This window comes from Thalassophryne amazonica, chromosome 6 (genome assembly GCF_902500255.1).
Source record: "Thalassophryne amazonica chromosome 6, fThaAma1.1, whole genome shotgun sequence".
NCBI classification, from domain to species: domain Eukaryota; kingdom Metazoa; phylum Chordata; class Actinopteri; order Batrachoidiformes; family Batrachoididae; genus Thalassophryne; species Thalassophryne amazonica.
The window spans coordinates 3,623,484-3,647,654 of NC_047108.1; the positions used below are offsets into that span (position 1 = coordinate 3,623,484).

Here is a 24,171-nt window from a genome sequence, read left to right on the forward strand (position 1 = left end):
TTTAAAGTTTTATCGCGTTTGCATAATGTAAACCCCCGTTTTTAAACGTAGAAAGAAGCTTTGACCTTTGATTTTTTTTTATGTGTTTTTTTTCGCCTGAAAACGGGATGGATGTGTGAGAGCGGTCTTCCGATCATACCTTTAAAGTTTTATCGCGTTTGCATAATGTAAACCCCCGTTTTTAAACGTAGAAAGAAGCTTTGACCTTTGATTTTTTTTATGTGGTTTTTTGTGAAAAATGTTCCGGATGTGTAGAAAACGCACCCCCGATCATACCTTTAATGTTTTTCTTTTTTTTTGCATCGTTGTTATTAAGTAGAGAAGTGTTGAAAGTTGTTTTTAAACCATATGCCGAATAAAAGTGATGAAGGCCGGAGATGAGTTTCAGTCCGTGTTTTATTAGTAACAATATACAAAAACGTGACTGACTGACTGCGATGTATTTTAAAGAATCTTGATCATAATATCCAGTCAGTTTTTAATTCGATACCCTCCTTTTATGGTGAGAAACCTTCCCAGCGTTGGAAGTCTTTTTTTTTCTTAAGTTTCTTCCTGGCCGGCGAATCGGTTAAAAGAAGGGATTCATCCGGCGAGCTGCTCCGGCCTTTTTTAAGCTTCTGAAGCTGCTCGCGGGCTTGCGGGTTTGATACGCACGCCACCGGAATGTTCCGCTCCTGTAAAATATTGAGGAACTTCAACCAACCTGTAGGGGGGCTCGATTTCTTGAACGAGGATCCGAGATGTTTCATAAGATCTATGGCGTGAGACCCCCTCACGACTTTCCCCTTGTAAATAAATTCCCCCGACGGACTCCAGCGCGTATCACCCTTCCATAATTTCCTCATAATATATTCAGCGTTTCTACGCTCTCTGGAGGGGATATTCTTCAGGACCTCTGTGACAGTCTCATCTACCTCCTCCTCCTCCTCCACCCCCTCCTCCTCAGGTTGCTTAGCGACGCGAGTCTCTTGCGGGGGTGAAACGCGTGATTCCAGTTCCCCCTGCTTGATCAGGGTTAAATAGCGCTGCAGCAGAGCCTCATACTTTTTAAATTTTTTCATAAGGGGAGTGAGTACGTTCTTCCAGTATACCTCGCATTCGCGAGTCTAAATCATTTTCCGCCGTTTGTCTGATGTTATTTCCGCTCGGCGGAACGGAATGACCGAGTTGAAGCATCTGTTGAGGAGTGAGTAAAAACATCTTTTGCGCCGCTTTGAACGCCATTATCCTCTGGGTACTATTAGACTCGTTATAACGGGCAGGGCCGCGGCGAGCAGAGGCAGGAGAAAGCCGCCCGTCTGAATCAACGCTCCCCGCTTCTTTTTATAACTGGTTTTTCTGTCGGCCAGAAGACGTAAAACTCTTTTTCGTTTTTTCAAGGCCCGGAATTGAGAGTCGCTCAAGGCGATATTCCCCTTTAATATATTCGAAGCGATCTCGGATAAAGTTTTCAGAAGCTCCGGCCTGCAGGTCTTCAGGCTGTGGTGACGCTCCCTCGCGCCGGCTCTGATTAGCGCTTTAAGAGCGGGGGCGTTCCTTTTTAAAAGAGAGCTCATATCCGTTTATCTTTCTGTAAATAAACTGTGGGCCACTCGTGCGGGAGTAATCCCGATCTCAGTCTGAACTGATCTGGACACTCCTGCGTGCAATCCAGTAATAAATACCCGTAAGGTACGCTCGTAGCATCATCAAGAGCCTCCATAAAAAATTGTTTTCTGCCGGGAAACATTTGCTGAGCCAGAATGTTCATCTGTAACTTGTCTCTGGGGTTTTTAAACAGCACCATATAATTACAATTCAAACTGATGGTTCGACTGTATTTCCCTTTATGAAACACGTTCTGTGTGATCATGATGACGCTCATATTCCGGTGATGTCTGTACTGGGTGAAAATTCTTACAACTTCAGGATGATCCGCTGCTTGAAAGATGAGATCGTCCAAAATAACCAGATGGCTCTGACCTTCAGGGAAAAGGCTGTCGTCCAGAAATGAGTCAGGGAGTCCTCTTACAAATTTAATATTTTTATTCTTCAGTTCAGAATACAGAGGTTGTTCAGACGTACGAGGGCTGTCAATAAAGTAAGGGTCCTTTTTATTTTTTTCAAAAACTATATGGATTTCATTCATATGTTTTTACGTCAGACATGCTTGAACCCTCGTGCGCATGCGTGAGTTTTTCCACGCCTGTCGGTGACGTCATTCGCCTGTGAGCACTCCTTGTGGGAGGAGTCGTCCAGCCCCTCGTCGGAATTCCTTTGTCTGAGAAGTTGCTGAGAGACTGGCGCGTTGTTTGATCAAATTTTTTTCTAAACCTGTGAGACACGGCGGCTGCGTCCCAACGCGCGGACCCGTCCGCACGTCTTTCATTAAAAAAATCTCCTTTAACAGTGGAATATCCGGATAAAATGCTGAAACCGACTTCTTCTGAAACTTCTCTGTTCTCTCACGACGTCCTGGATCAATAGAACCTGAAATGTGGAGGTTTTCAGCTTGAACAGGCTGACGACGGCGGCTGGGAGCGCTGAGCGACGTCTCGCTCCGTGGGAAGTCCTTAAAGCGACAGAATCACCTCAAAATCTCTCATCAGCCGTTAAAATTTTCACTGAAAACCAGCTTAATTTTTCGAACCGTGTCCACTTCGATGTGTCTCACAGGTTTAGAAAAAATTTTGATCAAACAACGCGCCAGTCTCTCAGCAACTTCTCAGACAAAGGAATTCCAACGAGGGGCTAGACGACTCCTCCCACAAGGAGTGCTCACAGGCGAATGATGTCACCGACAGGCGTGGAAAAACTCACGCGTGCGCACGAGGGTTCAAGCATGTCTGACGTAAAAACATATGAATGAAATCCATATAGTTTTTGAAAAAAATAAAAAGGACCGTTACTTTATTGACAGCCCTCGTATACAGCCATACAATGTTGTCAGGCACATATCTCATAGCGTGGCTACAATTTTCCAGCAATGTTTTCACAAACACACTCTTTCCCGAACCACTCGGTCCAACGATGAGACAGGAGAATGGGGGCTGAAGTCTGGTGTCAAACTCCACCGTATTTCCCGAGTGAGACATGCTTCAAAATCCGAACGGTTCGGTTTCCCCGTCCTTTAAAAGACGCCGCTTGTCATACACCACCCTGAAGGATTTTTGAAATGACACGTTTGTCAAACTGAAACTGCTTTTATGACGTTTAATTCCCTGCTGCGGCGTTTTGATAGATGCAGCGAGGGCGGGATCTTTTATATAACCCTCGACCAGATCTTTGACGCTGTCAAAGTTTATTTTCTGACAGCTCTCGTGGGTTTGAGTGTTCCCCTTCACACGCATGACCGTTTTACCTCGTACGGTTTTATATGCGTAACCTTTAGGCCCCGCTGCTGCAAACTCTGTGATGACGTCGCCGTTCAACTCGTCGGTGAGCTGCCCCAGATAATTACCGGTAGGCAGTGGGGTTTCACCCCGCCTACAAACGTAAATCAGGCTATCGGTATCATAATACAGAATCCTGTCAGGATTTGCCACAGCCTCCATAAAACCGTACAAGGTCAAACGCGCGTACGCCGTTGTAAACGCTGCGATGAAAATATTGACGGCTTTACCCGGTCGGTTGACGTACCGCGGGGCGTACCTCCATTGAACCATAGCCACCTGACTGCTGAGGAATGTTAGATATGCGACTTCGTACTCTTCAGAAAAGAGATACCTGAACAGATCGTCAGCGTTTTTAACGAGCGCAGTCTGCGTCAGATTTGCCCTCTGGGCGAATTTCCCCCAGAAGGAGTTGAGGCAGATCTTAGCCATCTGTCGTTTTGCCGGATTGTGACTGATTTTTTCTGGGTCTAAACGAATCTTCTGATTCAGCCAGTAGTCCGTGATATATTTTTCTCTGCTCTCGGGGTCTTTATCAAATTCGGGAGGGAAACCAGAGGCTTCCTGCTTGTGTTTTAAGAAGGTTTATGTACCCCTCAAAGATTTTATCACTTTTTTCCTCAAAATGCCAGACTTCAAAAATCTTAGCTACAACATAGCCTGTATCCAGAGCTTTGTGGAATTCCGGGGTCGTCCAAGTCCCAGACAGAGCTCTCTGCTGCTGACTGTGTGTGCATGCTCCAGCTTGATTATTTTCATCAGCGCAGGTGCGACACAGAGTAAACACCAGTTTACCGTGAGGAGTTCTGTGTGGGAGGACGGGGAATTTTAGCCCCCGGGGCGGATACACGATGGCTTTGATGAGCCCGAAATAAGTCCTGGGGTCTCGGAAATTTCTCTCGATAATTTCCGGATGCCCCGTGGGATATGTGAAATTTACATTAACGTAAGGATACAGCGAGGTCACGTCGACGTAATAGACCCTCTCATCTTGCTTAGCCGTGTACCTCAGATGGGCCGCGCAAGTCCGACCGCCGTATAAAGCGTCGCGAGGTTCAAGGGACGCCGGTAACCCCCTGCGGGCGAAGAAACACCGAACGCTCTCATCCCTCAGCCTCATTTCAAGCCATTGATGCTCCCAAATTATGCTGAGGGTGACGCCCGGCATAGCCCGCAGAAAGGCTATTTTTTTCTGACACGCTGCGTGGAGCTCTCCAAATGAGGTGTTTGTGAGAGGGTTTATTTCGTGCTGTGTAAAACACCTTGCACACCCGTGGTAAAAACATCCGAGAAACTCCCACACTTTTATCCAGACGTCAATCTGGGCATACCCATCAACATAATAACCTCCTATTTTTTTCTCGCCCCTGTTTAGAGCGTGATCGATGATAATGTTTTGCGTCTCAGCAACCCATTCTAACCACTGCACGGCCACGTCCGAATATTTTTTATGCTTCGTTCTATAATTGTCGGCGGAGGGGATCGCCAGCGTTTTTGGAGCAAGAAAGTTAGTTTGGAAGACTTTCATACATGCCGAGGCGATTGTAACGCAGGTAAAAGGATCCACGCGTGTTTCAGCGATGAATTCAGACATAAATTTGGAGCAGGCTGCAGCCAGGATTTTTGTATCGTTATCACAATACATAACGGCCTCGGCTTTAAAATCGAAAATTGCGTTTTTTTCCGCACGTACCACGTGTTAAATACCTCTCTTTCTCCCTCTGACATATTTGCGACCCCGTAAGCCGCTGAGTCAGGGTACGGACATAGTTCAGATTTTTTTCTGAACTGAACAGGTGCGGAAAGTAGCCTTTGCAGACGATTTCGTCTTTCAGCCGGATTCCCAGGGCTTTAGGCATCTGAGATAAGCGCATTGTAAGGAAAGATAACGAATCTATATATTTCTGTTTAAAGGCGGCGTCTGTCATGAGTAATAGTTTACTCCCGGTCATAATCACAGCAGGGGTTACGCCCTGCTGGACTAAATACTTTAGAAGCAAATAGCCGTCAAAACCTTTTGAGTTGTGAGCGATGAACACGTATTCTTTGAATTTTCTCGTTCTAAAATGTTTAAAGAAGCGGGCTACGCAGTCTGTCCCCCATGCGCTCCAAAAATCACCCGTCTTTGTTACAGCGCTGACGTAAAACGGTACGTGTTCCCCGTTATTATCGACATACATTTCAAAATCATAAAAAACATATTTCTCTGAATGCGTCTCTTCAGCTTTGACCGGCGTCATATAGCAGAGGTGACCCTCGCCCGGCTCCTGGAGAGCCTCGCTGCATATATGACACCTCTTCTGCTTACACACGTGCGGAGCGCTGTTTTTAGAAAACGCTATGTAATACTCGCGTTTACATCGAGAGCATTTTTTTCTGTTATCACACACATTAACGAACTTACCGGCGGAAGGACGATACTTCGGCTGTTTATGCAGGCTGTAACAGGTGGGAGAGCGACACTTCTTGTTACATTCGCTGCAGAATACAGGGTTATTTTTCTCGTAACACTGCGTGGATTCACAAATTTTACAATATGACGGACAATTATGGGAGGCATGGTTATTGTACCCCTCAAAGCAAAACTTACATACATATTTCACTCCCAAAAATCTCTTTAAATCGATGATTCCGTAAAAATTATTATTAAACAGAAAAACGAAAAGTTTTCTGCAGCGCCGGTATTCCTGTCTGGAATTTTGTCAGCTTTCTCTCCCCTTCAGCTCTGAAAAACACCACAATTTTACAACCCAGAGCGTTTTCAAATTTTCCCACCTGCTCTAAAGATACCGGCGTAGCAGCCGATAATCCGACGCTAATTTGTAACGCCAGCCCGCGCTGCTCCGCCTCGTGCGTAGTCAGATGAGGATTCAATAACTGAACGAGGTTTATCGCGAAACATAAACTGTTGTCAGGATTATACACGATATTAAGGCATTTGGATTTTTTCCTCAGAACCTCGTGATGGAGGAGGTCATCTATTCTGCGCTTCCCTGCGCCGTTCTGGTTGCGGATGACTTGGACCACTAATTCCAGAGACTCGTCGGATAAAACGTTGGAATTCGATTGTATCAATCGTTCTAACAGATTTTGGAAGCCCGTCACATCGCCAGCGTCGTTATATGAGCTGGTCAAAGCGGCCTCGTTGTAGACTGAGTCCCCACGAATCTCCATTTGGATAAAGTCCCCGGCCCTGGCGTGTGTTAAAGCCTTTTCGACCGAGTTCTGAAGAGTCCCTACGACGTTACGATAAAATTCCGCGTAGTCGGGAATTTCGTCGACGCGCTGGAAATTTAGAGGCTGCCTGATTTTGATATTGTTAAAAGCAGGTCTCCTGATGACGTTAGCAGCCCCACCGCCCGTCATGGGAGAGTGCCAGCTGGACCCCGGTCGTGCATCATCCCCGTCTTCCATCAAAACAGAGATTGCCGCGTTTATCGGGGTTAAACGAGCTCTGTTTAAAATCTCTTCTCCGTGCGCATTGCGCGGGGAGGGACTTCGTAAAGGTGAAAAAACACGCGTGTCGTTAGGCATTTGATTTAATTCATCCACCGCGAATTGGACGTGAGGATTAACTTCACACGCGAGGAGGTTTACGGCATTATTTAACGGAGTCAGGCGTACCTGGTTCAACGCTGCGGGGCCGGACTCGTCTGGAGGCGGGGTGTGCGGGGGGTCAGGGGGCTCTTCAGTATCAGACTGGACCGTCGAATTTATAGCGTTAATCGCAGAAATGATGTAGGGGTTAATTTCTTCCGATTCTCGTTCAGCCGCCAAATTGTTAAGAGCATCATTTAGCGGTGTTAAACGAACACGGCTTAAAAGTCTCTCTCCGGACTCGATGTTATTTCGAGGCGGTGAATTTAACGCCTCGGGTAATGGGCCATCTGCTCCAGGAGCGCTCCCTGCTGAGTCGATTATTGAAGCGTTTAAATCCAATACACGTCCGAAGTTATTTTCCCGACCTGAATTCTCTCCTTCCATCTTTTAAAATCTGTAGCAGGAAGAATCTACCTCAAGAAAATCAATTAATATACCTCTTCAAAATGAATTCTCCCGTTCCATCGGAATAAGAGAAAAAACTAAAAATAAAAACAGACTACACATTTTCAAGAAAGTTGCGAGATGAGGTTAATCCCAGCTCAGAATATCTTCGAGCCTTGCGTGTCGGTGGAAAATAGACGGTCTCCCTCCACCGCGTGCTGAAAAAAGAGAAAATCGTTAGTTATTAAATATTTAAAATAAATAAATACATAAACTCCGACTCCTTACCGTGTACATCCGCGGATCGTTTTACGGGTCTCTCCCGCTGACCCGCTTCTCCATGGGCTGTGACAGAAAAAATCGGGTTATTCCAGAGTTTTAACCGTGATTTAATTTCGGTCGGTGTACTTACATCTGCGTGGTGAAGTCGGGGCTTCCGGCCATCGAACTTCTTCAGGGGGCTCTGACTTGATTTCTAGAATTAACATAAATAAATGAATACAAAGCATCACCCTCGCAAGCGGATATTCTGTACTATTTCAAATATATTACCGAGGACGGGTCCGAACACACTCTGGAACGTCTGCGTGGTTTTGTCTAAAAAAAAAATAAAAAAGACAGTTTCAGACGGCGTGCATCATTTAAAAACACTCATTTCTATCAAAACAGATTACTTAAATCACTTACCCTGAAAGCTGATGCGGTTTTCGCACTCTGCTCGAAGACAAGAAAACTTAATTAAACAACATGGTTTTTCAGGATTTTTTCCGCAAATTTATTCTATTTTATACCCATAGCTGGGGGTCCAGGCATCTTCACTCTTCACCGGTCGTAGTGGAAATGCTCGCTGACTCGTTCCCAGGGACGTGAGTGAGAAGGAGCTTTGTTGATTGTCCGGGTTCATCACCTCGGGGCAGCATCTCGGCTCAGCGGGTGTCCCGCGCCCCATGATCGATCGGCTCGCGCACCATGATCGATCGGCTAATATCTTAAAAGAAAACATCATTTGGCGTGAGTGAAAAGGAGCTTTGTTGATTGTTCGGGTTCATCACCTCGGGGCAGCATCTCCGCTCAGCGGGTGTCCTGCCACACACACACACACACACACACACACACACACACACACACGCACTCACACAGACACAGTTAGCGTCTGCAACAGGTTTTACAGCCGTGGGGTCATGTTTCCGCGAGCGGCTCTATGCGTGGGTATTTGACCGTCTTGCTGCAAAGACTTACAGCCGAGAGACGGCTATTTGTTTCCCTTCTTTAATTTACGAATTAAAAAACAGAAAAGGAAACGTAATAATTTAAGAATTAAAAATATTAAAGGGGCATTAAATAATAGACACTGATTTATGTTTAATTATTTCAGAATTAGTTAATTCTTTAATACATTAAAAAGATCTAGGTATTTTTAATCATTCTTTAATTCATGAAATAAAATGACATTAAAATATTAGACCCTGGGTGGGAGGGGAGGTATGGCTTGGAGGCGGTGCTTGCGTGGGGTTAGGGGAGGAGCTTGGGGGTGGGGCTAGGGGAGGAGCCAGGGGCGGAACTAGGGGAGGAGCCGGGGGCGGGGCTTAGGGGCGGGACATACTGACGTCATCGACTCTGATTGGATGTGACGTCATAAGGGGCGGGGGCTCGGAGGCGGGACTAGGGGCGGGGCTTAGGGGTGGGACATAGTGACGTCATCGATTCTGATTGGATGTGACGTCATAAGGGGCGGGCTTAGGGGCGGGGCTTAGGGGCGGGACACAGTGACATCATTGATTCTGATTGGCTGTGATGTCATAGGGGGGGTCGATTCTGATTGGCTGACAGGGTCATTAATCACTTTTTGACTAAAGGTTGGTCAGTTTTCTCTCTAGGACCTGTGGCCCAGATTGGGATAACTGTGCTGGAAATGATTAATCTCTCATTAGCCTCTGGATCTCTTCCTAAATGTTTAAAATCTGCAGTGATTAAACCATTACTTAAGACATCTAATCTTGACCCTAGTGTATTGACAAACTACAGGCTGATATCAAATCTATCATTTTGCTCTAAAATTCTGGAAAACGTAGTTTCACGGCAGCTCATGGACCACCTTACTGAGAAAAATATTTTTGAACCACTGCGGTCTGCTTTTAGAAAATATCATATCACAGAGACAGCTCTCAATAAAGTGGTGAATGATCTGCTTGCAATGGATTCAGACATAACTACGGTTCTGGTGCTGTTAGATCTTAGTGCTGCATTTGATACCATGGATCATCATATTCTACTCGACAGGCTGGAGAATCATTTTGGGATTACTGGGAATGCCCTTGCATGGTTGACATCATATCTGGCAAGTCTTTCTCACTGTGTTTTGTACAAAAACACTGCCTCTAACCTTAGTGACATGAAATTTGGGGTTCCACAGGGGTCCGTCTTAGGCCCCCTGCTTTTCTCCTTTTATATAGCACCCCTTGGGCCCATATTGCGGTGTTTTGGGATTACCTTTCATTGCAGTGTTGATAATACTCAGTTATACATGCCAAAACTGCTGGTAATCTCATCCACATAAAATCCTTAGAAGATCGCCTTGCATTAGTGAAAAGCTGGATATCTAGCAATTTCCTACTTTTAAACTCTGATAAGACTGAAATGATAGTTCTTGGTCCAGTGACACATCTGCATCAATTTGACCAGCTAACGCTTAGCCTAGGCTTGTGTGTCATACATCACACTGACAAAGTGAGGAACCTTGGGGTAATTTTTGATCCTACATTGTCCGTTGACCTCCACATTAGAGATATTATGAGGACTGCTTTCTTCCACTTGCGAAATATAGCGAAGATTTGTCCCATCCTGTCTATGGCTGATGCTGAGACCCTGATTCATGCGTTTGTCTCTTTGAGATTGGACTACTGCAATGTTCTATTTTCTGGTTTACCGCAGTCCAGCATTAGGGGTCTCTAATTGTTTCAAAATTCTGCTGCCAGACTGTTGACAGGAAGCACAAAGTTTGACCACATTACACCCATTTTGGCATCTCTTCACTGGCTTCCTGTCCCTGTGAGATGAGATTTTAAGGTTCTGCTACTAGTCTATAAAATTGTTCATGGACTGGCACCTCCCTACTTAGCTGACCTAATTAAACTCGAAGTACCATCCTGAGCTCTGCATTCTCAGGGTGCAGGACTACTTTGTGTCCCTAGGGTGAATAAAAAGTCTTTCTCTTATCGTGCCCCTGTTCTATTGAATGATCACCCTGCATCAATAAAACAATCAGATTCTGTAGAGACTTTCAAGTCTAGACTTAAGGTGCACTTATTTTCTTTCACTTATTGAGTGTTGTTAGAAGGAAACGTGTAGTAACACAGTGGTAAACATACCACTGTCCCAGCTTTTTTTAAATGTGTTGCAGGGATCCATTTCAAAATGAGCAAATATTTGCACAACAATAATTAAGTTTATCAGTTTGAACATTAAATATCTTGTCTTTGTGGTGTATTCAGTTGAATATTGGTTGAAGAGGATTTGCAAATCATTGTATTCTGTTTTTATTTACATTTCACACAATGTCTTAACTTCATTGGATTTGGGGTTGTACATGCTTGCCGGCTAAACTTGCCTTGCCTGAGATTGATTTTGACTGCTCTGAGTCAGAGGACGGTTTTCTTTTTGATGCAGAGGGGGATCAAGTCTTGGAGACCGATGAGGACTCCGATGCCGTGGACCTCCACAATATTGTGGAGGTGCTTTTTCAGATCCGAAATTTGTATATGGAGTATATTGAATGCACACATGGGATAGAACAGAACACCATCATGGACACAGTGGTTAATTTAACTCTGGCCGAACCTGATATCACGACTGCTTACACTGACCTCCATCACATCAGAGCTCTGCACCTCCAACACCGCATTCCTCCATATATCGATAATCCCATGGACTTCGTGCACTCCCCCGATCCACAGGACTCCATTCCTTTTACCCCAACAAGCACAACCTCCGCGCAATCCCGTAGTCCACACCTCCCTGTCATAGCCTCCGCATGCCACACATCATATCCACCGCCACTAGTTCACCCACCACCTCAGCAGCATGAGTTCCACACCCCTCTCGCTTCTTCACTCACCAGTCCCTTCATCAAATCACCTGTCTTCTCAGCTTTCGCTGCTCATGCTCCACACCTCCATCGGCATGGGCAGTGCCACTAAGAAGAGGAAGAAACGCGGGCCAAAGCATGGCAGAAAGAGCCGCCAGCCGGCTTTGGATAAGGCATGCTACCATCCTGCCCACACCTCCATTTGGAGCGGTTTTGGGAGCAGCAACAGAACTAATGATTGCCTTGTGTTCCAGTTTGGGGGTGGTTGCAGAGCAACACACCCCCTCTGCTTTTTGTTTCAAGTGTCTGGGATTTTCCCGGCTGTTGAGGGGGCCCGGTGGAGCTATCCACTGCCGCCACGGAGGTCATCATGGTGCCTGATGGGCCATCCCCCCCGTGGCAGAGGATGTCACAATCCCAAAGGAGCCAGTTCCTGCCTCTGCTGTCATGGGGATCCCGAAGGAGCTGGTGTCAATACCTGATGACATCAGGACCTCAGAGGAGCCGGCTGGCATGGGGCCCATGGACATCTGTGCTCCCCTGGAGTCATCCGCCTCAGGGTTGGATGACGTCAGCTGTGCAGAGGTACCATCCAGAGGGTATTCTGATGACGTCAGCACTCCTGTGGACAAGGTGGCTGCCCTCTGGCTGCAGCTGTGGACCCTTGGGGGCCTCGTTGGTGCCCTGCTACTCCTGCTTTGGATTTCTGTGAGCTGGATGGCTGCTTGCCTGTCACAGTGGTGGACTCCTGGGGCGTGGTTTGACCACCCTTCTGACATTGTTGTGGGCCTCTGTGGGCCACCAGACCATCCACCTCCCTTGACAATGGACTCCTGTGAGCTGTCTGACTGTACACCAGTCATCGAGGTGGCCTTCCCTTAATGATGGACACTTGTGAGCCATCTGGTCCCCACCAGACTCGGTGTAGACCTTGGGTTGGCTGCAGGATCAACCTCCAGATGCCGCACTGGACACTTGTCTGCCACACGGTGCTCCTCCTGGCATTGCTGTGGTGTCACCCAAAGTGACATCAAAAGGAATAATGTGATTATTAACCATCAGATGACAAGGTAAAACCTTTTAAATCATTCTAAAGTCAGCTTTAGGCAGAATCAAGGTTGTTTTGAGGAGAAACTAGGCAAAACTTGGTGACACTTTGAAATGACGGACACACTGCTCTCTTCATCTGTCTTTTATGATGAAATAATGCTGAATTTAGGTAGAAATGATTGTTGTACAAAAGCTTTAGATATGTCGCTGAGATAGATGATGACTGGAGTGCAGTTTTAAGCAGAAACGAGGCGATAATCCGTGAAGTGCGGCTAATGATGCATGCGCAGTGAAGGCAGGGTGGACTGATTTTTAGCGGGGGACTGTTCGGTCGGTGACACTGGCTTTATCTGTTCCATTGTGTCACTTTATCTTCCATTTATTGTCCACGTTGGTTATTGTTTCCTGTTTTTGAATTCCTTTGGTCAGCTCTGCTCTTATGTGAATATATTTTTTGTCTACTCTGAGTACTCCCATTGTTATTAGAGTTCCTGGTTTTAGTGTGACAGCTGGTAGATCGGCGGTAGCAATGACAGATGCATTCAAGGTGAAGGGGTGATTGCATCAAGGATAGACTCTAAGCACTTTCTTGATTGTAATAGTGATGGATAGGTTGATGGACAAGATCACATAGGAGTCGCAGTCTCCATGGACTATGATGTTTGCAGATGACATTGTGATCTGTCGTGAGTGTACAGAGCAGGTTGAGGCTAACATCGAGAGGAATGAAGGTCAGTAGTAGAAAGACTGAGTACATGTGTGTAAATGAGAGGGAACCCAGTGGAATAGTGTGGTTACACGGAGTAGATGTGGTGAATGTCTTTAAATCAGAGTCATCAGAGAGACATCAGAGTCAGAGCTGCGTCAGTCACAGTCAGTCAGAGCTGCAAAAAGTTTGTACCTGAGTTTTCAGAGGTGGTGTTTGTAGTTGCCATCTGCCACGCCGGTGTTTGCCAACCCGGACAGTGGGAATACCACCTCAACCGGCAACTTAGCCCAGCGACTGGACAGCAACAACGTCCGAGGCCCAACGTGGTGAATTCACTGAGGCCGCGCGCTGCATCACGAGTGCCGCTTCCCCGAGGCCTCGTGCAGCCACCGCGGATCCATCAGCGCGGAAACACCGAGGCCGCGCGGCACCAGCGCAGTGCAGATCCATCCCGGTGACAAACAACGCAGGCTGTTAACATCGGCGATCGACAAGCTGCTCATAAGCCGACCATGGGGCCTAAGAAGGTTCTGACAGCGGAGGAAGGTGACGATATTAAAAAATCTCTGGACTTTTTATCAGAGGAGATTTCTGTTGTGAAGCAGCAACAGAAATCAATCATGGATCTGGTGGAGGAGGTGAAGGCATTACGGCTCCAGAATGCCGAGAAAGACCGGCATCTGGTGCAGCTGGAAAATAGAGTGGCTGAATTGGAGCAGTACACCAGAATCAACGACGTCATCATCACAGGTCTTCATATCAAACCACGGTCCTACGCACGGGCGGTAACAGATGAGAGCGGAGGGGAGCCCAGTGAACAGGAGGTCAGCTCTGTGGAAAAACAGGTTGCTGATTTCCTCCTATCTAAAGGTATAGAAATGGATTTAAATAACATTGAAGCGTGCCACCCTCTGCCCCGGAGAAATGACGGTGATAAACGAACCGTCATCATGAGATTCATCAACAGAAAACACAAAACAGCACTGTTAAAACAAGGAAGAAAACTGAAAGGGACAAACGTATTCATCAATGAACATCTCACCAAACGGAATGCCGACATCGCCAGGAAAGCACGCTTCTTGAAGAAACAGGGAAAAATCCAGCACACATGGACTTCAAACTGTAAAATATTCATCAAACTGAACGGATCACCAGAACAAGCAAAAGTCATGGCAATAAGGAACATCGAGGAGCTGGACAAATATGAACAATAGTGTTTCTTAAAGTGAGGATCTGGACAAATATGACCAATAAGGTATGAGGACACAAACACATCACAACACCATGACACAGACCAGAGGAACCTATTCATCTACTACCTATTGATCTACATCTGGAGACAAGAAGGATATAACTCAAAGGATTGCTGATCATGGAAAAGTAGAACTGAGAACATTTAAATACACAGACCACAATGTACTGGACTTGGAGCACGATATAGACCCGGACAATAATTTCTTCTCAAATATCAATGACAGTTGTTGCTATTATACAGATGAACAGTTTAATCGGATCATTAGAACGGCTAACAAATTATCAATAATCCATTTCAACAGCAGAAGTCTATATGCAAACTTTAACAACATTAAAGAATATTTAAGTCAGTTTTAAAAAATATTTAACATAATTGCTATATCAGAAACATGGATCAATGAAGATAAAGGAATGGATTTTGAACTGGATGGATATGAATTTAATTGTGTAAACAGAAAAAATAAGAGTGGAGGAGGAGTGGCTGTGTATGTGGATAAGAACATGGATTATAAAATAGTAGACAATATGACAACTGTGATTGATAACTTATTAGAATGTATAACTATTGAAATATGTGAAGAAAAAAGCAAAAATGTATTAGTCAGCTGTATATATAGAGCACCAGGATCTTGTATTGAAACATTCACTGACTGTATGGGAAAAATGTTCTCAAAAACTAATCAAAAAACTGTGTTCATTTGTGGTGACTTAAATATTGATCTGCTCAATCCAAATAAGCATAAAATAACAGATGAATTTATCAGTATAATGTACAGTATGAGTTTATATCCAAAAATCACCAGGCCAAGCAGAATTACATCCCATAGTGCCACCTTAATTGATAATATATTCAGCAATGATATTGAGAATAACACTGTGAGTGGATTATTAATCAATGACATTAGTGATCATCTACCAGTTTTCATCGTTTATAATAGAAACCATCGGCGGAATCAGCCAGAGGAGAAAATAAAATACAGGCGAGTGCGGACAGAGGAAAACATGAACACACTAAAGAAGGATTTACAGGAGCAAAACTGGGAAAAGGTATACAGTGAAAGTGATGTTGATAGTGCATATGAAACTTTTTTACAAATATTTACATCATTATATGATAAAAATTGTCCAATTAAACAAGACTACAGAAAACAAAAAATCCAAGCTCGACCATGGATGACGAAAGGGTTACGAAATGCATGTAATAAGAAAAATACACTGTATAGAGAATTCATAAAACTAAAGACTAAAGAGGCAGAAAATAGATATAAGAAATACAAAAATAGATTAACTAATATTATACGGGTATGTAGGAAGGAATATTATAGTAACATATTATATAATAACAAAAACAATATTAAAGGAATATGGGATATATTAAATAGCATTATCAAAAATGGTAATAAAAAACAGAGTTACCCTCAGTATTTCATTGATAATAATGTCAAGAAGGAAAATAAGGATGAGGTAGTCAACGGTTTTAATAATTTTTTTGTAAATATTGGACCAAGCTTGGCAGAAAAAATTCCAGATTCCCAACCTGAGGATTGGGATAATAATCTCATAGAAAGAAATCCCTGTTCAATGTTCCTCACAGCAGTGGATGGAAATGAAATTATAGACATTGTGAATAATTGTAAATATAAAACATCTACCGATTTAAATGAAATTGATATGGTGGTGGTAAAACAGGTCATTGAATGGATTGTAGAACCATTAACATACATCTGTAACTTATCATTTCAAACCGGTAAATTTCCCAATCAAATGAAAATAGCTAAGGTTGTGCCGCTGTATAAGACTGGGGATAGACACCACTTCACAAATTATAGACCTGTTTCTTTGCTTCCACAATTTTCCAAATTATTAGAAAAGTTATTCAATAATAGATTAGACAAATCCATAAATAAACATAAATTACTTACTGATAGTCAATATGGATTCAGAGCACATAGTTCAACATCACTTGCATTAATAGAATCAGTTGAGGAGATTACAAACGCCATAGACCACAAATTACATTCAGTTGGAATATTTATAGACCTTAAAAAGGCTTTTGATACAATTAATCATGACATATTAATCAATAAACTTGAACAGTATGGGATTAGGGGGTTGGTGTTGCACTGGGTGAGAAGCTACTTAAGTAACAGAAAACAGTTTGTGAAGTTGGGGGAATATACATCATCATGCTTGGACAATGCTTGTGGCGTCCCACAGGGGTCAGTATTGGGTCCAAAACTGTTTCTAATTTATATAAATGATATTGTCAATGTTTCCAAAATATTAAAATTAGTATTATTTGCAGATGACACAAGCATTTTTTGTTCAGGGGGGGATTTGCAGGAGTTACTGAGGAGGATCAGTATAGAAATGGGAAAATTGAAAATATGGTTTGACAGAAATAAATTATCATTAAACTTATGTAAAACAAAATACATGTTATTTGGCTATTGTAATACAGACATACAGGTTCAGTTACAAGTCGAGGGGGTAGATATTGAAAGGGTACATGAAAATAAGTTTCTGGGGGTGATAATAGATGATAAGATAAACTGGAAGACTCATATAAAACATATACAAAGTAAACTGTCAAGAAGCATTTCAGTTCTAAACAAAGCGAAACATATTCTGGACCACAACTCACTCCGCATTCTTTACTGCTCACTGGTTTTACCATATTTACAGTACTGTGCAGAGGTATGGGGTAATACTTATAAAGGTACAACACAATCACTATCAGTAATGCAGAAAAGAGCTATAAGAATTATTCATAATACTGGCTATAGAGATCATACAAATCCACTATTTTTACAATCCAAATTCTTAAAATTCACAGACTTGGTTCATTTTCAAACAGTACAAATTGTGTATGAAGCAATAAACAATTTACTTCCAGCAAATATTAAAAATATGTTTTTTAACAGATCAGGGGATTACAGTCTGAGGGGGAAATTTAATTTAAAGCATCAGTGGGCACGAACAACATTAAAAGGTTTCTGTATTTCTGTCTGTGGGGTGAGGATGTGGAACAGATTGGGAGTGGGGCTCAAGCAATGTCCAAGCATGAACCAGTTCAAACAGCGGTACAAAATATGGTTTTTTCTGGGTATAGGGAGGAGGAAGGGTAATGAGGGTTAGGGTGTTTTTGTTTTTTGCTTCGGCTTGTAAATATATAGTATTTTGTATGTAAGTAGGTATGTGTAGGTGTATATTTATGTTTGTGTATATATATGTGTATATATGTATATGTGTATGTATGTTGATGTGTATATGTATGTGTATGTGTATATATATGTATATATATATATATTGATATCGGTTTAGGTGTGTAGGAATTTATGTGTATATGTGGCAAAGGGTATTACTGGTTGTGGGGAAGAAGGGGTAGGGATAAATAAGCTGATGCTTCACCCTACCCCTTTTCGGACATGTTGGGTACACAGTAGGAACTTTTTTGTTGTTGTCTTTACTGATCTATCTTGTAATTGTTGTTGTATCAAATGTTCGAAATAAACAGTTTTCATTCATTCATTCATTCAAAATACTTGTGTTCAACTATACGAAGTAATGAAGAGTGTGATAGAGAGGTAAAGAAGAGAGTGCAGGTGCAGTGGAGTGAGTGCAGAAAGGTGGCAGGAGTGATTTGTGACAGCATATCTGCAAGAGTGAAGGGGAAAGTCTACAAGACAGTACTGAAACCAGCTATGTTGTACAGCTTAGTACAACATAGTGATGGCACTAACAAAAAGACAGGAGGCAGAGCTGAAAATGGTGTGATTTTCTTTGGGAGTGACAAGGATGGACAGGATTAGGAATGAACATATCAGGGGGACACCACAGTTAGGAAGGATTTGAAGACAAAGCCAGACAAGAGAGACTGAGATGGTTTGGACATTTGCAGAGGAGGGACCCACGATATATAGGGAGAAGGATGATGAGGATGAGGACATCAGGCAGGAGGAGAAGAGGGAGGCCAAAGAGGAGGTTTATGGATGTGCTGAAGGAAGTCATGCAGGTGGTTGGTGTGACAGAGGATGCTGCAGACAGGGTGAGATGGAGACGGATGACCTGCTGTGGTGACCCCTAATGGGAGCAGCCAAAAGTAGAACAACAGTGATTTTTTTTTTAAGGTTTGTTTGCTTGTGGATATTTTATGTCCACCACTGTGACATGAATAGTATGTGTCTCTTCATTTACAGATCAATCAATCAATCAATCAATCAATTTTATTTATATAGCGCCAAATCACAACAAACAGTTGCCCCAAGGCGCTTTATATTGTAAGGCAAGGCCATACAATAGTTATGTAAAAACCCCAACGGTCAAAACGACCCCATGTGAGCAAGCACTTGGCGACAGTGGGAAGGAAAAACTTCCTTTTAACAGGAAGAAACCTCCAGCAGAACCAGGCTCAGGGAGGGGCAGTCTTCTGCTGGGACTGGTTGGGGCTGAGGGAGAGAACCAGGAAAAAGACATGCTGTGGAGGGGAGCAGAGATCAATCACTAATGATTAAATGCAGAGTGGTACATACAGAGCAAAAAGAGAAAGAAACAGTGCATCATGGGAACCCCCCAGCAGTCTAAGTCAGAGACAATACTGTCTTCTTGTGGGACTTCAGCATAATAATAAGGCCATTCTAACCACAAACATGACTGACTGTGCTCACATGGACTGCAGTGAAATCCAGAAAACAAAGACAGAAAACAAAGTTTGACTTGTGACATTAATTGACTATATATATATATATGTGTGTGTGTGTGTGTGTATGAATAAATTGAGTCCCTGAAGCAGTCACAAGGTGGCGCCATGTGACGTCTTCCTCCCGGTGAACCTGCTCCTCCCAAACCCCGGATCAGAACACCGGCCTCGGGTGTCGAAGTGTTCCTCCTCGCCTGGTTTTTGACGGGTCCGTGAAGGCAGCATGTGTGCGGTCATGGAGACGGTAAAGTGCGCTGTGTCTGCGGCTAAAAGTAGGTGAAAGAAGCGCAGCCATGAGCTCAGCACTGACCAGGATGCGCAGAAAAGCGCCGACCAAGTTCAGATGGAGTAAGTACAAAATGAATCTGTTCAGATCACAAAAAAACACCTCAGGTGTCCAGCTGCCTGCTGTCGTCAAACACTGCGGGAACAGTAGGAATGAACGGAGATAGAAGGTCTTTTTCACTGCGGATTTGCACTAAATTTAATTTACAAGGCAGTTTGGAGTCAGTGCTGCGTTTTTGCGCAGCGGGAAAAATGTTGTTTTTGTCATTGTGACAGGTGCTTAAAAAAGAACTGTAACCAGAGGAACACCTCTCCAGAGAGTTTGTTTTCGAACGACTTAAAGTGATAACGTGTAAGATGTTCCAGCAGGATTTATTTTCATTTGGGAACTGAACAGCTCATTATTTAGCGCTGGGTCATGGTTCCCCGTATGGACCAGGACCAAAACAGAATTCTGGTACTGCGCAAGACTTCCGGAAGTGCTTAAAGCCTTCGAGTGGAAGTATTTTAAAAAGTCCAAACTTCAGAAAAATGAAATCCTCATGGCATTGGTTGGTGTGTACTGAAGTGGAAAACTAGATCACAAACCTCTGCCAACAATAGTTTTCAATAACACATTTTTTTCAATGTTCACGGTCAAATTCCTGTTAGCAGTGGCTTTAAATAAGCTAAAATATAATAATACAATAATATGCTTTTGGAGGGTGGTGTGCATTATCAGAGGCCCGACGTTCATGAACAGTCGCCCAAAATGACAGATATTCGCCAGAGTTAGACGAGGGTGAATATCTGTCATTTTGGGCGACTGTTCATGAACGTCGGGCCTCTGATAATGCACACCACCCTCCAAAAGCATATTATTGTATTATTATCACTTTTTACTGAGATACACAACATGTAACGCGTACATAAAAAGTTGGCTCACTTTAACTTTTGTTGTGTCGGCTGGTGCTCGCTGCTCTCCAAATTCGTCAGTGCGTCCTCATCAAGCTGGCTGCTCATGGCTGCTGTTGTCGTACTATGCATGAGAAAATCATCCGGAATATCCATATTGGAACCAACACACACCTCTCGCCTTTTTAGGGTTTTTTTTTTTCTCCCCTCTGTGGACAGTTCTTGGGCTGCGCGCATGCTATGACATCATTTGTTTACGCACAGCGGGCGGGTATAGCCAGATAGCGTCGACGTAAATCTATGGTACCAGCCCAGCAACGCCCCGGTAAAGTGATGATAATACAAAATATGGATCAAAAGGGCTTTTCAGTGTTAATAATCCATTAAATCCACAATACAGATCAGATGCGGATCAAACTCAGATTATATCACAATCAAAAAACTTTTGATTGAGAAATAATGCAAAATGTACACCAAATGGACTTTTCAGTATTAAATTCAAATGTCCACAAAGTCTATAATCTGGATCAGATCCAGATCAAACTTTGTCAGGCGATGGTGTCCATCTCACCTCACTTTCAAATGTCAGTGTGATTGGGGCACGTTTGATTAAGAATATAAAATACGAGGTCTGTTAGAAAAGTATCCGACCTTTATATTTTTTGCAAAAACCATATGGATTTGAATCAGTGTGATTGCATCCAAGCTTGAACCTTCGTGCGCATGCGTGAGTTTTTTCACGCCTGTCGGTTGCATCATTCGCCTGTGAGCAGGCTTTGTGTGAGCAGTGGTCCACCCCTCTCGTCAGATTTTTATTGCGAATAAATGTCTGAACGATTTGGAGCTTTGCTGCATCAAATTTTTCCAGAAACTGTGAGAGACCTCCAGGTGGACACCATTCGGAAAATTCAGATGGCTTTCAGGGACGATTTTATGAGGATTACACAGATTAAGGAGTGCTCCAGCCGGTTTAAAGACCGCCCACAGCGTCTGAGGGCGCGGCGCGCTCCGAGCGCCGATCGACAGGCTGAAACCCCGCTGAAACAACCAGATCATTTCCAAAGTGAAGGCTTTGTTGATCCGGGACGTCATCTGACTTCCACAGAAATGGCAGAAGACGTGGACATCACCACTTTTTCGGCACATTCCAGTGTTACAGGAGTTTTTGTCATGGAAAGAGAAGCGGAGGGATGCGCCACGGAGCCGCGAATGGCGCAAACAAAAGCACCTCCGTGTTGGTCTCACAGGACGGCTTTCAGATGGCTTTCAGACGGCTTTCGGTGGCTTTTCAGTCATGTGACTATCCGAGAAATTGTGAATGAGCTGGACATGCCAGAACATGTCCTGTGAGGCTTCATCACGGCGTTGCTTTGCGCCATGCGGCCCTGTCCCGACGCGCGAATTTCTCCGCACGTCTGTCTCAATGTGCCGAAAAAGTGCTGATGTCTACGTCTTCTGCAATTTCTGTGGAAGTCAGACGACATCCACAACAAACAAAGCCTTCACTTTTGGAAATAAATGGCACATTCCACTGTTACAGGAGTTTTTGTTATGGAAAGAGGGACGTCACTGGGGCCCTTAAGTTGAAAGCATAAGTGCGTCACACACACACGGTCAGCCTTATATATTAGATCATGACCCGCTCACTGGAGCCCTTATTTTTGCAGTTCACATGGTACTCTCAGGTCAGGTAGCAAACATCACACTTTATTGACTATGTAGTAGCAGCTGGCTAGGGTGCAGCTTGATTGCAGTCCAAACGGGCCAGCGCACACCACGTGTGAGTTTAGGTGAATGTTTTTTCAATTAAAATATACCTGCTGTGTACGACATGCCAGAGCATTGCAGTGATGTGACATGCTGTCACCTTTTTTATCTTCATTCACTCATGATCTCATGCATGTCACAAATTACGCTTTGAACATTAATGATGACAACATACACACAGTGCAATGCAACTTACTACACCTTAACTAAAGTGACATTAAGTATACAATGACATGGCTAAAATTCTTCTCTATTACCCGTGCGTAGAACGGTTAACTCAGCTATTTCTGTAAATGGGTGCCCCTGCTATGCCAATTCGCTGGCCAATCTTGCGCTCCATTGTCCCCTCACTTGTGAACCCCAAGGTACTTGAACTCCTTCACTTGGGGCAAGACTGCATTCCCTACCTGGAGTATCTAATCCATCGGTTTCCTGCTGAGAAGCATGGCCTCAGAATTAGAGGTGCTGATCCTCACACTTGGCTGTGAACTGATCCAGTGAGTGTTGGAAGTCACAGGCCGATGAAGCCAACAGGACCACATCATGTGCAAAAAGCAGTGATGAAACCCTGAGCTGACCAAACTGGAAACCCTTCTCCCCCCGACTACGCCTCAATATCCTGTCAATGAATATCACAAACAGGATTGGTGACAAGGCGCAGCCCTGGTGGAGGCCAACCTCCACTGGAAACGAGTCGGAGTTACTGCTGAGCACTCGAACACAGGTCTCTCTTTGTGAGTACAGAGATTGGATGGCCTTGAGAAGGGACCCCTCACTCCATACTCCTGTAGCACCTCCCGCAGTATCTTCCGGGGTACCCGATTGTACACCTTCTCCAAGTCCACAAAACACATGTAGACTGGATAGGCATACTCCTAAGGACTCCTCCAGGATCCTTGTGAGAGAGAAGAGCTGGCCAGTTATTCTACGACCAGGTCGGAAACTGCATTGTTCCTCTTCAGAGGTTCGACTATCGGCCGAACCCTCCTTTCCAGCACCCTGGAGTAGACTTTACCAAGGAAGCTGAGTAGTGTGATGCCTCTTTAATTGGCACACGTTCTCGAAAAATAGCATATTTTTTTGTTTGCTTTGTTTTCATATCTCAAAAATGTGATGTGATTGGCAAAAACTAACACCAGATTCAGGTTCAGTGCCCCCAAATTATCCAAAATCTGTTGGAAAAACTCCATGCAACAAAAAATGTATTGACCAATGTTATTCATCGTAAAAGTCATGTTTAAATTAAATGATAAAACATCAAGCATCGGTTACGTTCCTCTGACATATGGGTTTGATAATGAAATGTTAGGAATCATTGCCATTTTTTTCATCTATATATCAGTGTCATAAAGCCACATGGGTTGTTAAAGCAAGCTTGTCCTGCGTCGCGGTCTCAAGACCAGGTCAATGAGGAGGGCAGATGCAAGATAGGCGTATGTCATAAATTTGGTCAAATCTCAACCACATTAGGTGTACAGACAAGTGCATTCACCAGTTCTAGTCCCAAGCCCGGATAAATGAGTAGGATTTTGCCAGGAAGGGCATCTGGCCTAAATTTGAACAAACCTGATCACAAATCAAATATCCACACCGGCTCAGTCGCAGCTCGGATTAACAGGAACTGCCGCTGGTCCTGTTGTCCAACAGGCTGCCAGCAGAAAATGAGCTACTGTTTGGTGGAAAAAGAGGATCAGATTCGTGCAGGAACTGTAATAAATAAAAATAAATAAATTTTGCTCATGCGTGCTCACATCATATTAAAGATATTAGAGACTGCTCTTTCTTAAATTCTGTGTACGTCCTTGTACATACATGTCAACCCGTGCACAGTCCTCCCCATACAGAAACTGCAGTTTTCCTTACAGATATCATACACACGAGGAATAATTTGTAATGCACAGTGGTGGGCACAGCTAACCAAAAAGTTAGCTTTGATAACTGGTAATCAGCTAACTGAAAAGTTGTCTTTTTTAACGCTAAACCGATAAACTGTCTAAAAACTTATAGGAAGCTACAGATAACCGATAACTTTAAATTTTGCCTCGCATACGCTCTCAGCAACTAAGAAGCTGAT

At 43.8% G+C, this 24,171-nt stretch overlaps 1 protein-coding gene across 6 annotated transcripts in view; it reads left to right on the top strand.

Moving 5' to 3' along the window:
- Positions 1-24,171, top strand: part of dennd2da (DENN/MADD domain containing 2Da) — a 248,382-nt gene that overhangs the window by 63,662 nt on the left and 160,549 nt on the right. For 2 of the 6 annotated variants that reach the window (XM_034171661.1, XM_034171663.1), the window contains exon 1: positions 19,325-19,499. The exons of 3 other annotated variants lie outside the window; for them this stretch is intronic. In XM_034171661.1, the coding sequence (XP_034027552.1) occupies positions 19,445-19,499 (55 nt within the window). In that variant the 5' untranslated portion in view covers positions 19,325-19,444. Of the gene's footprint in view, positions 1-19,323; positions 19,500-24,171 lie in introns of those variants that run through there. One more of the 6 variants, XM_034171662.1, reaches the window with a different exon arrangement.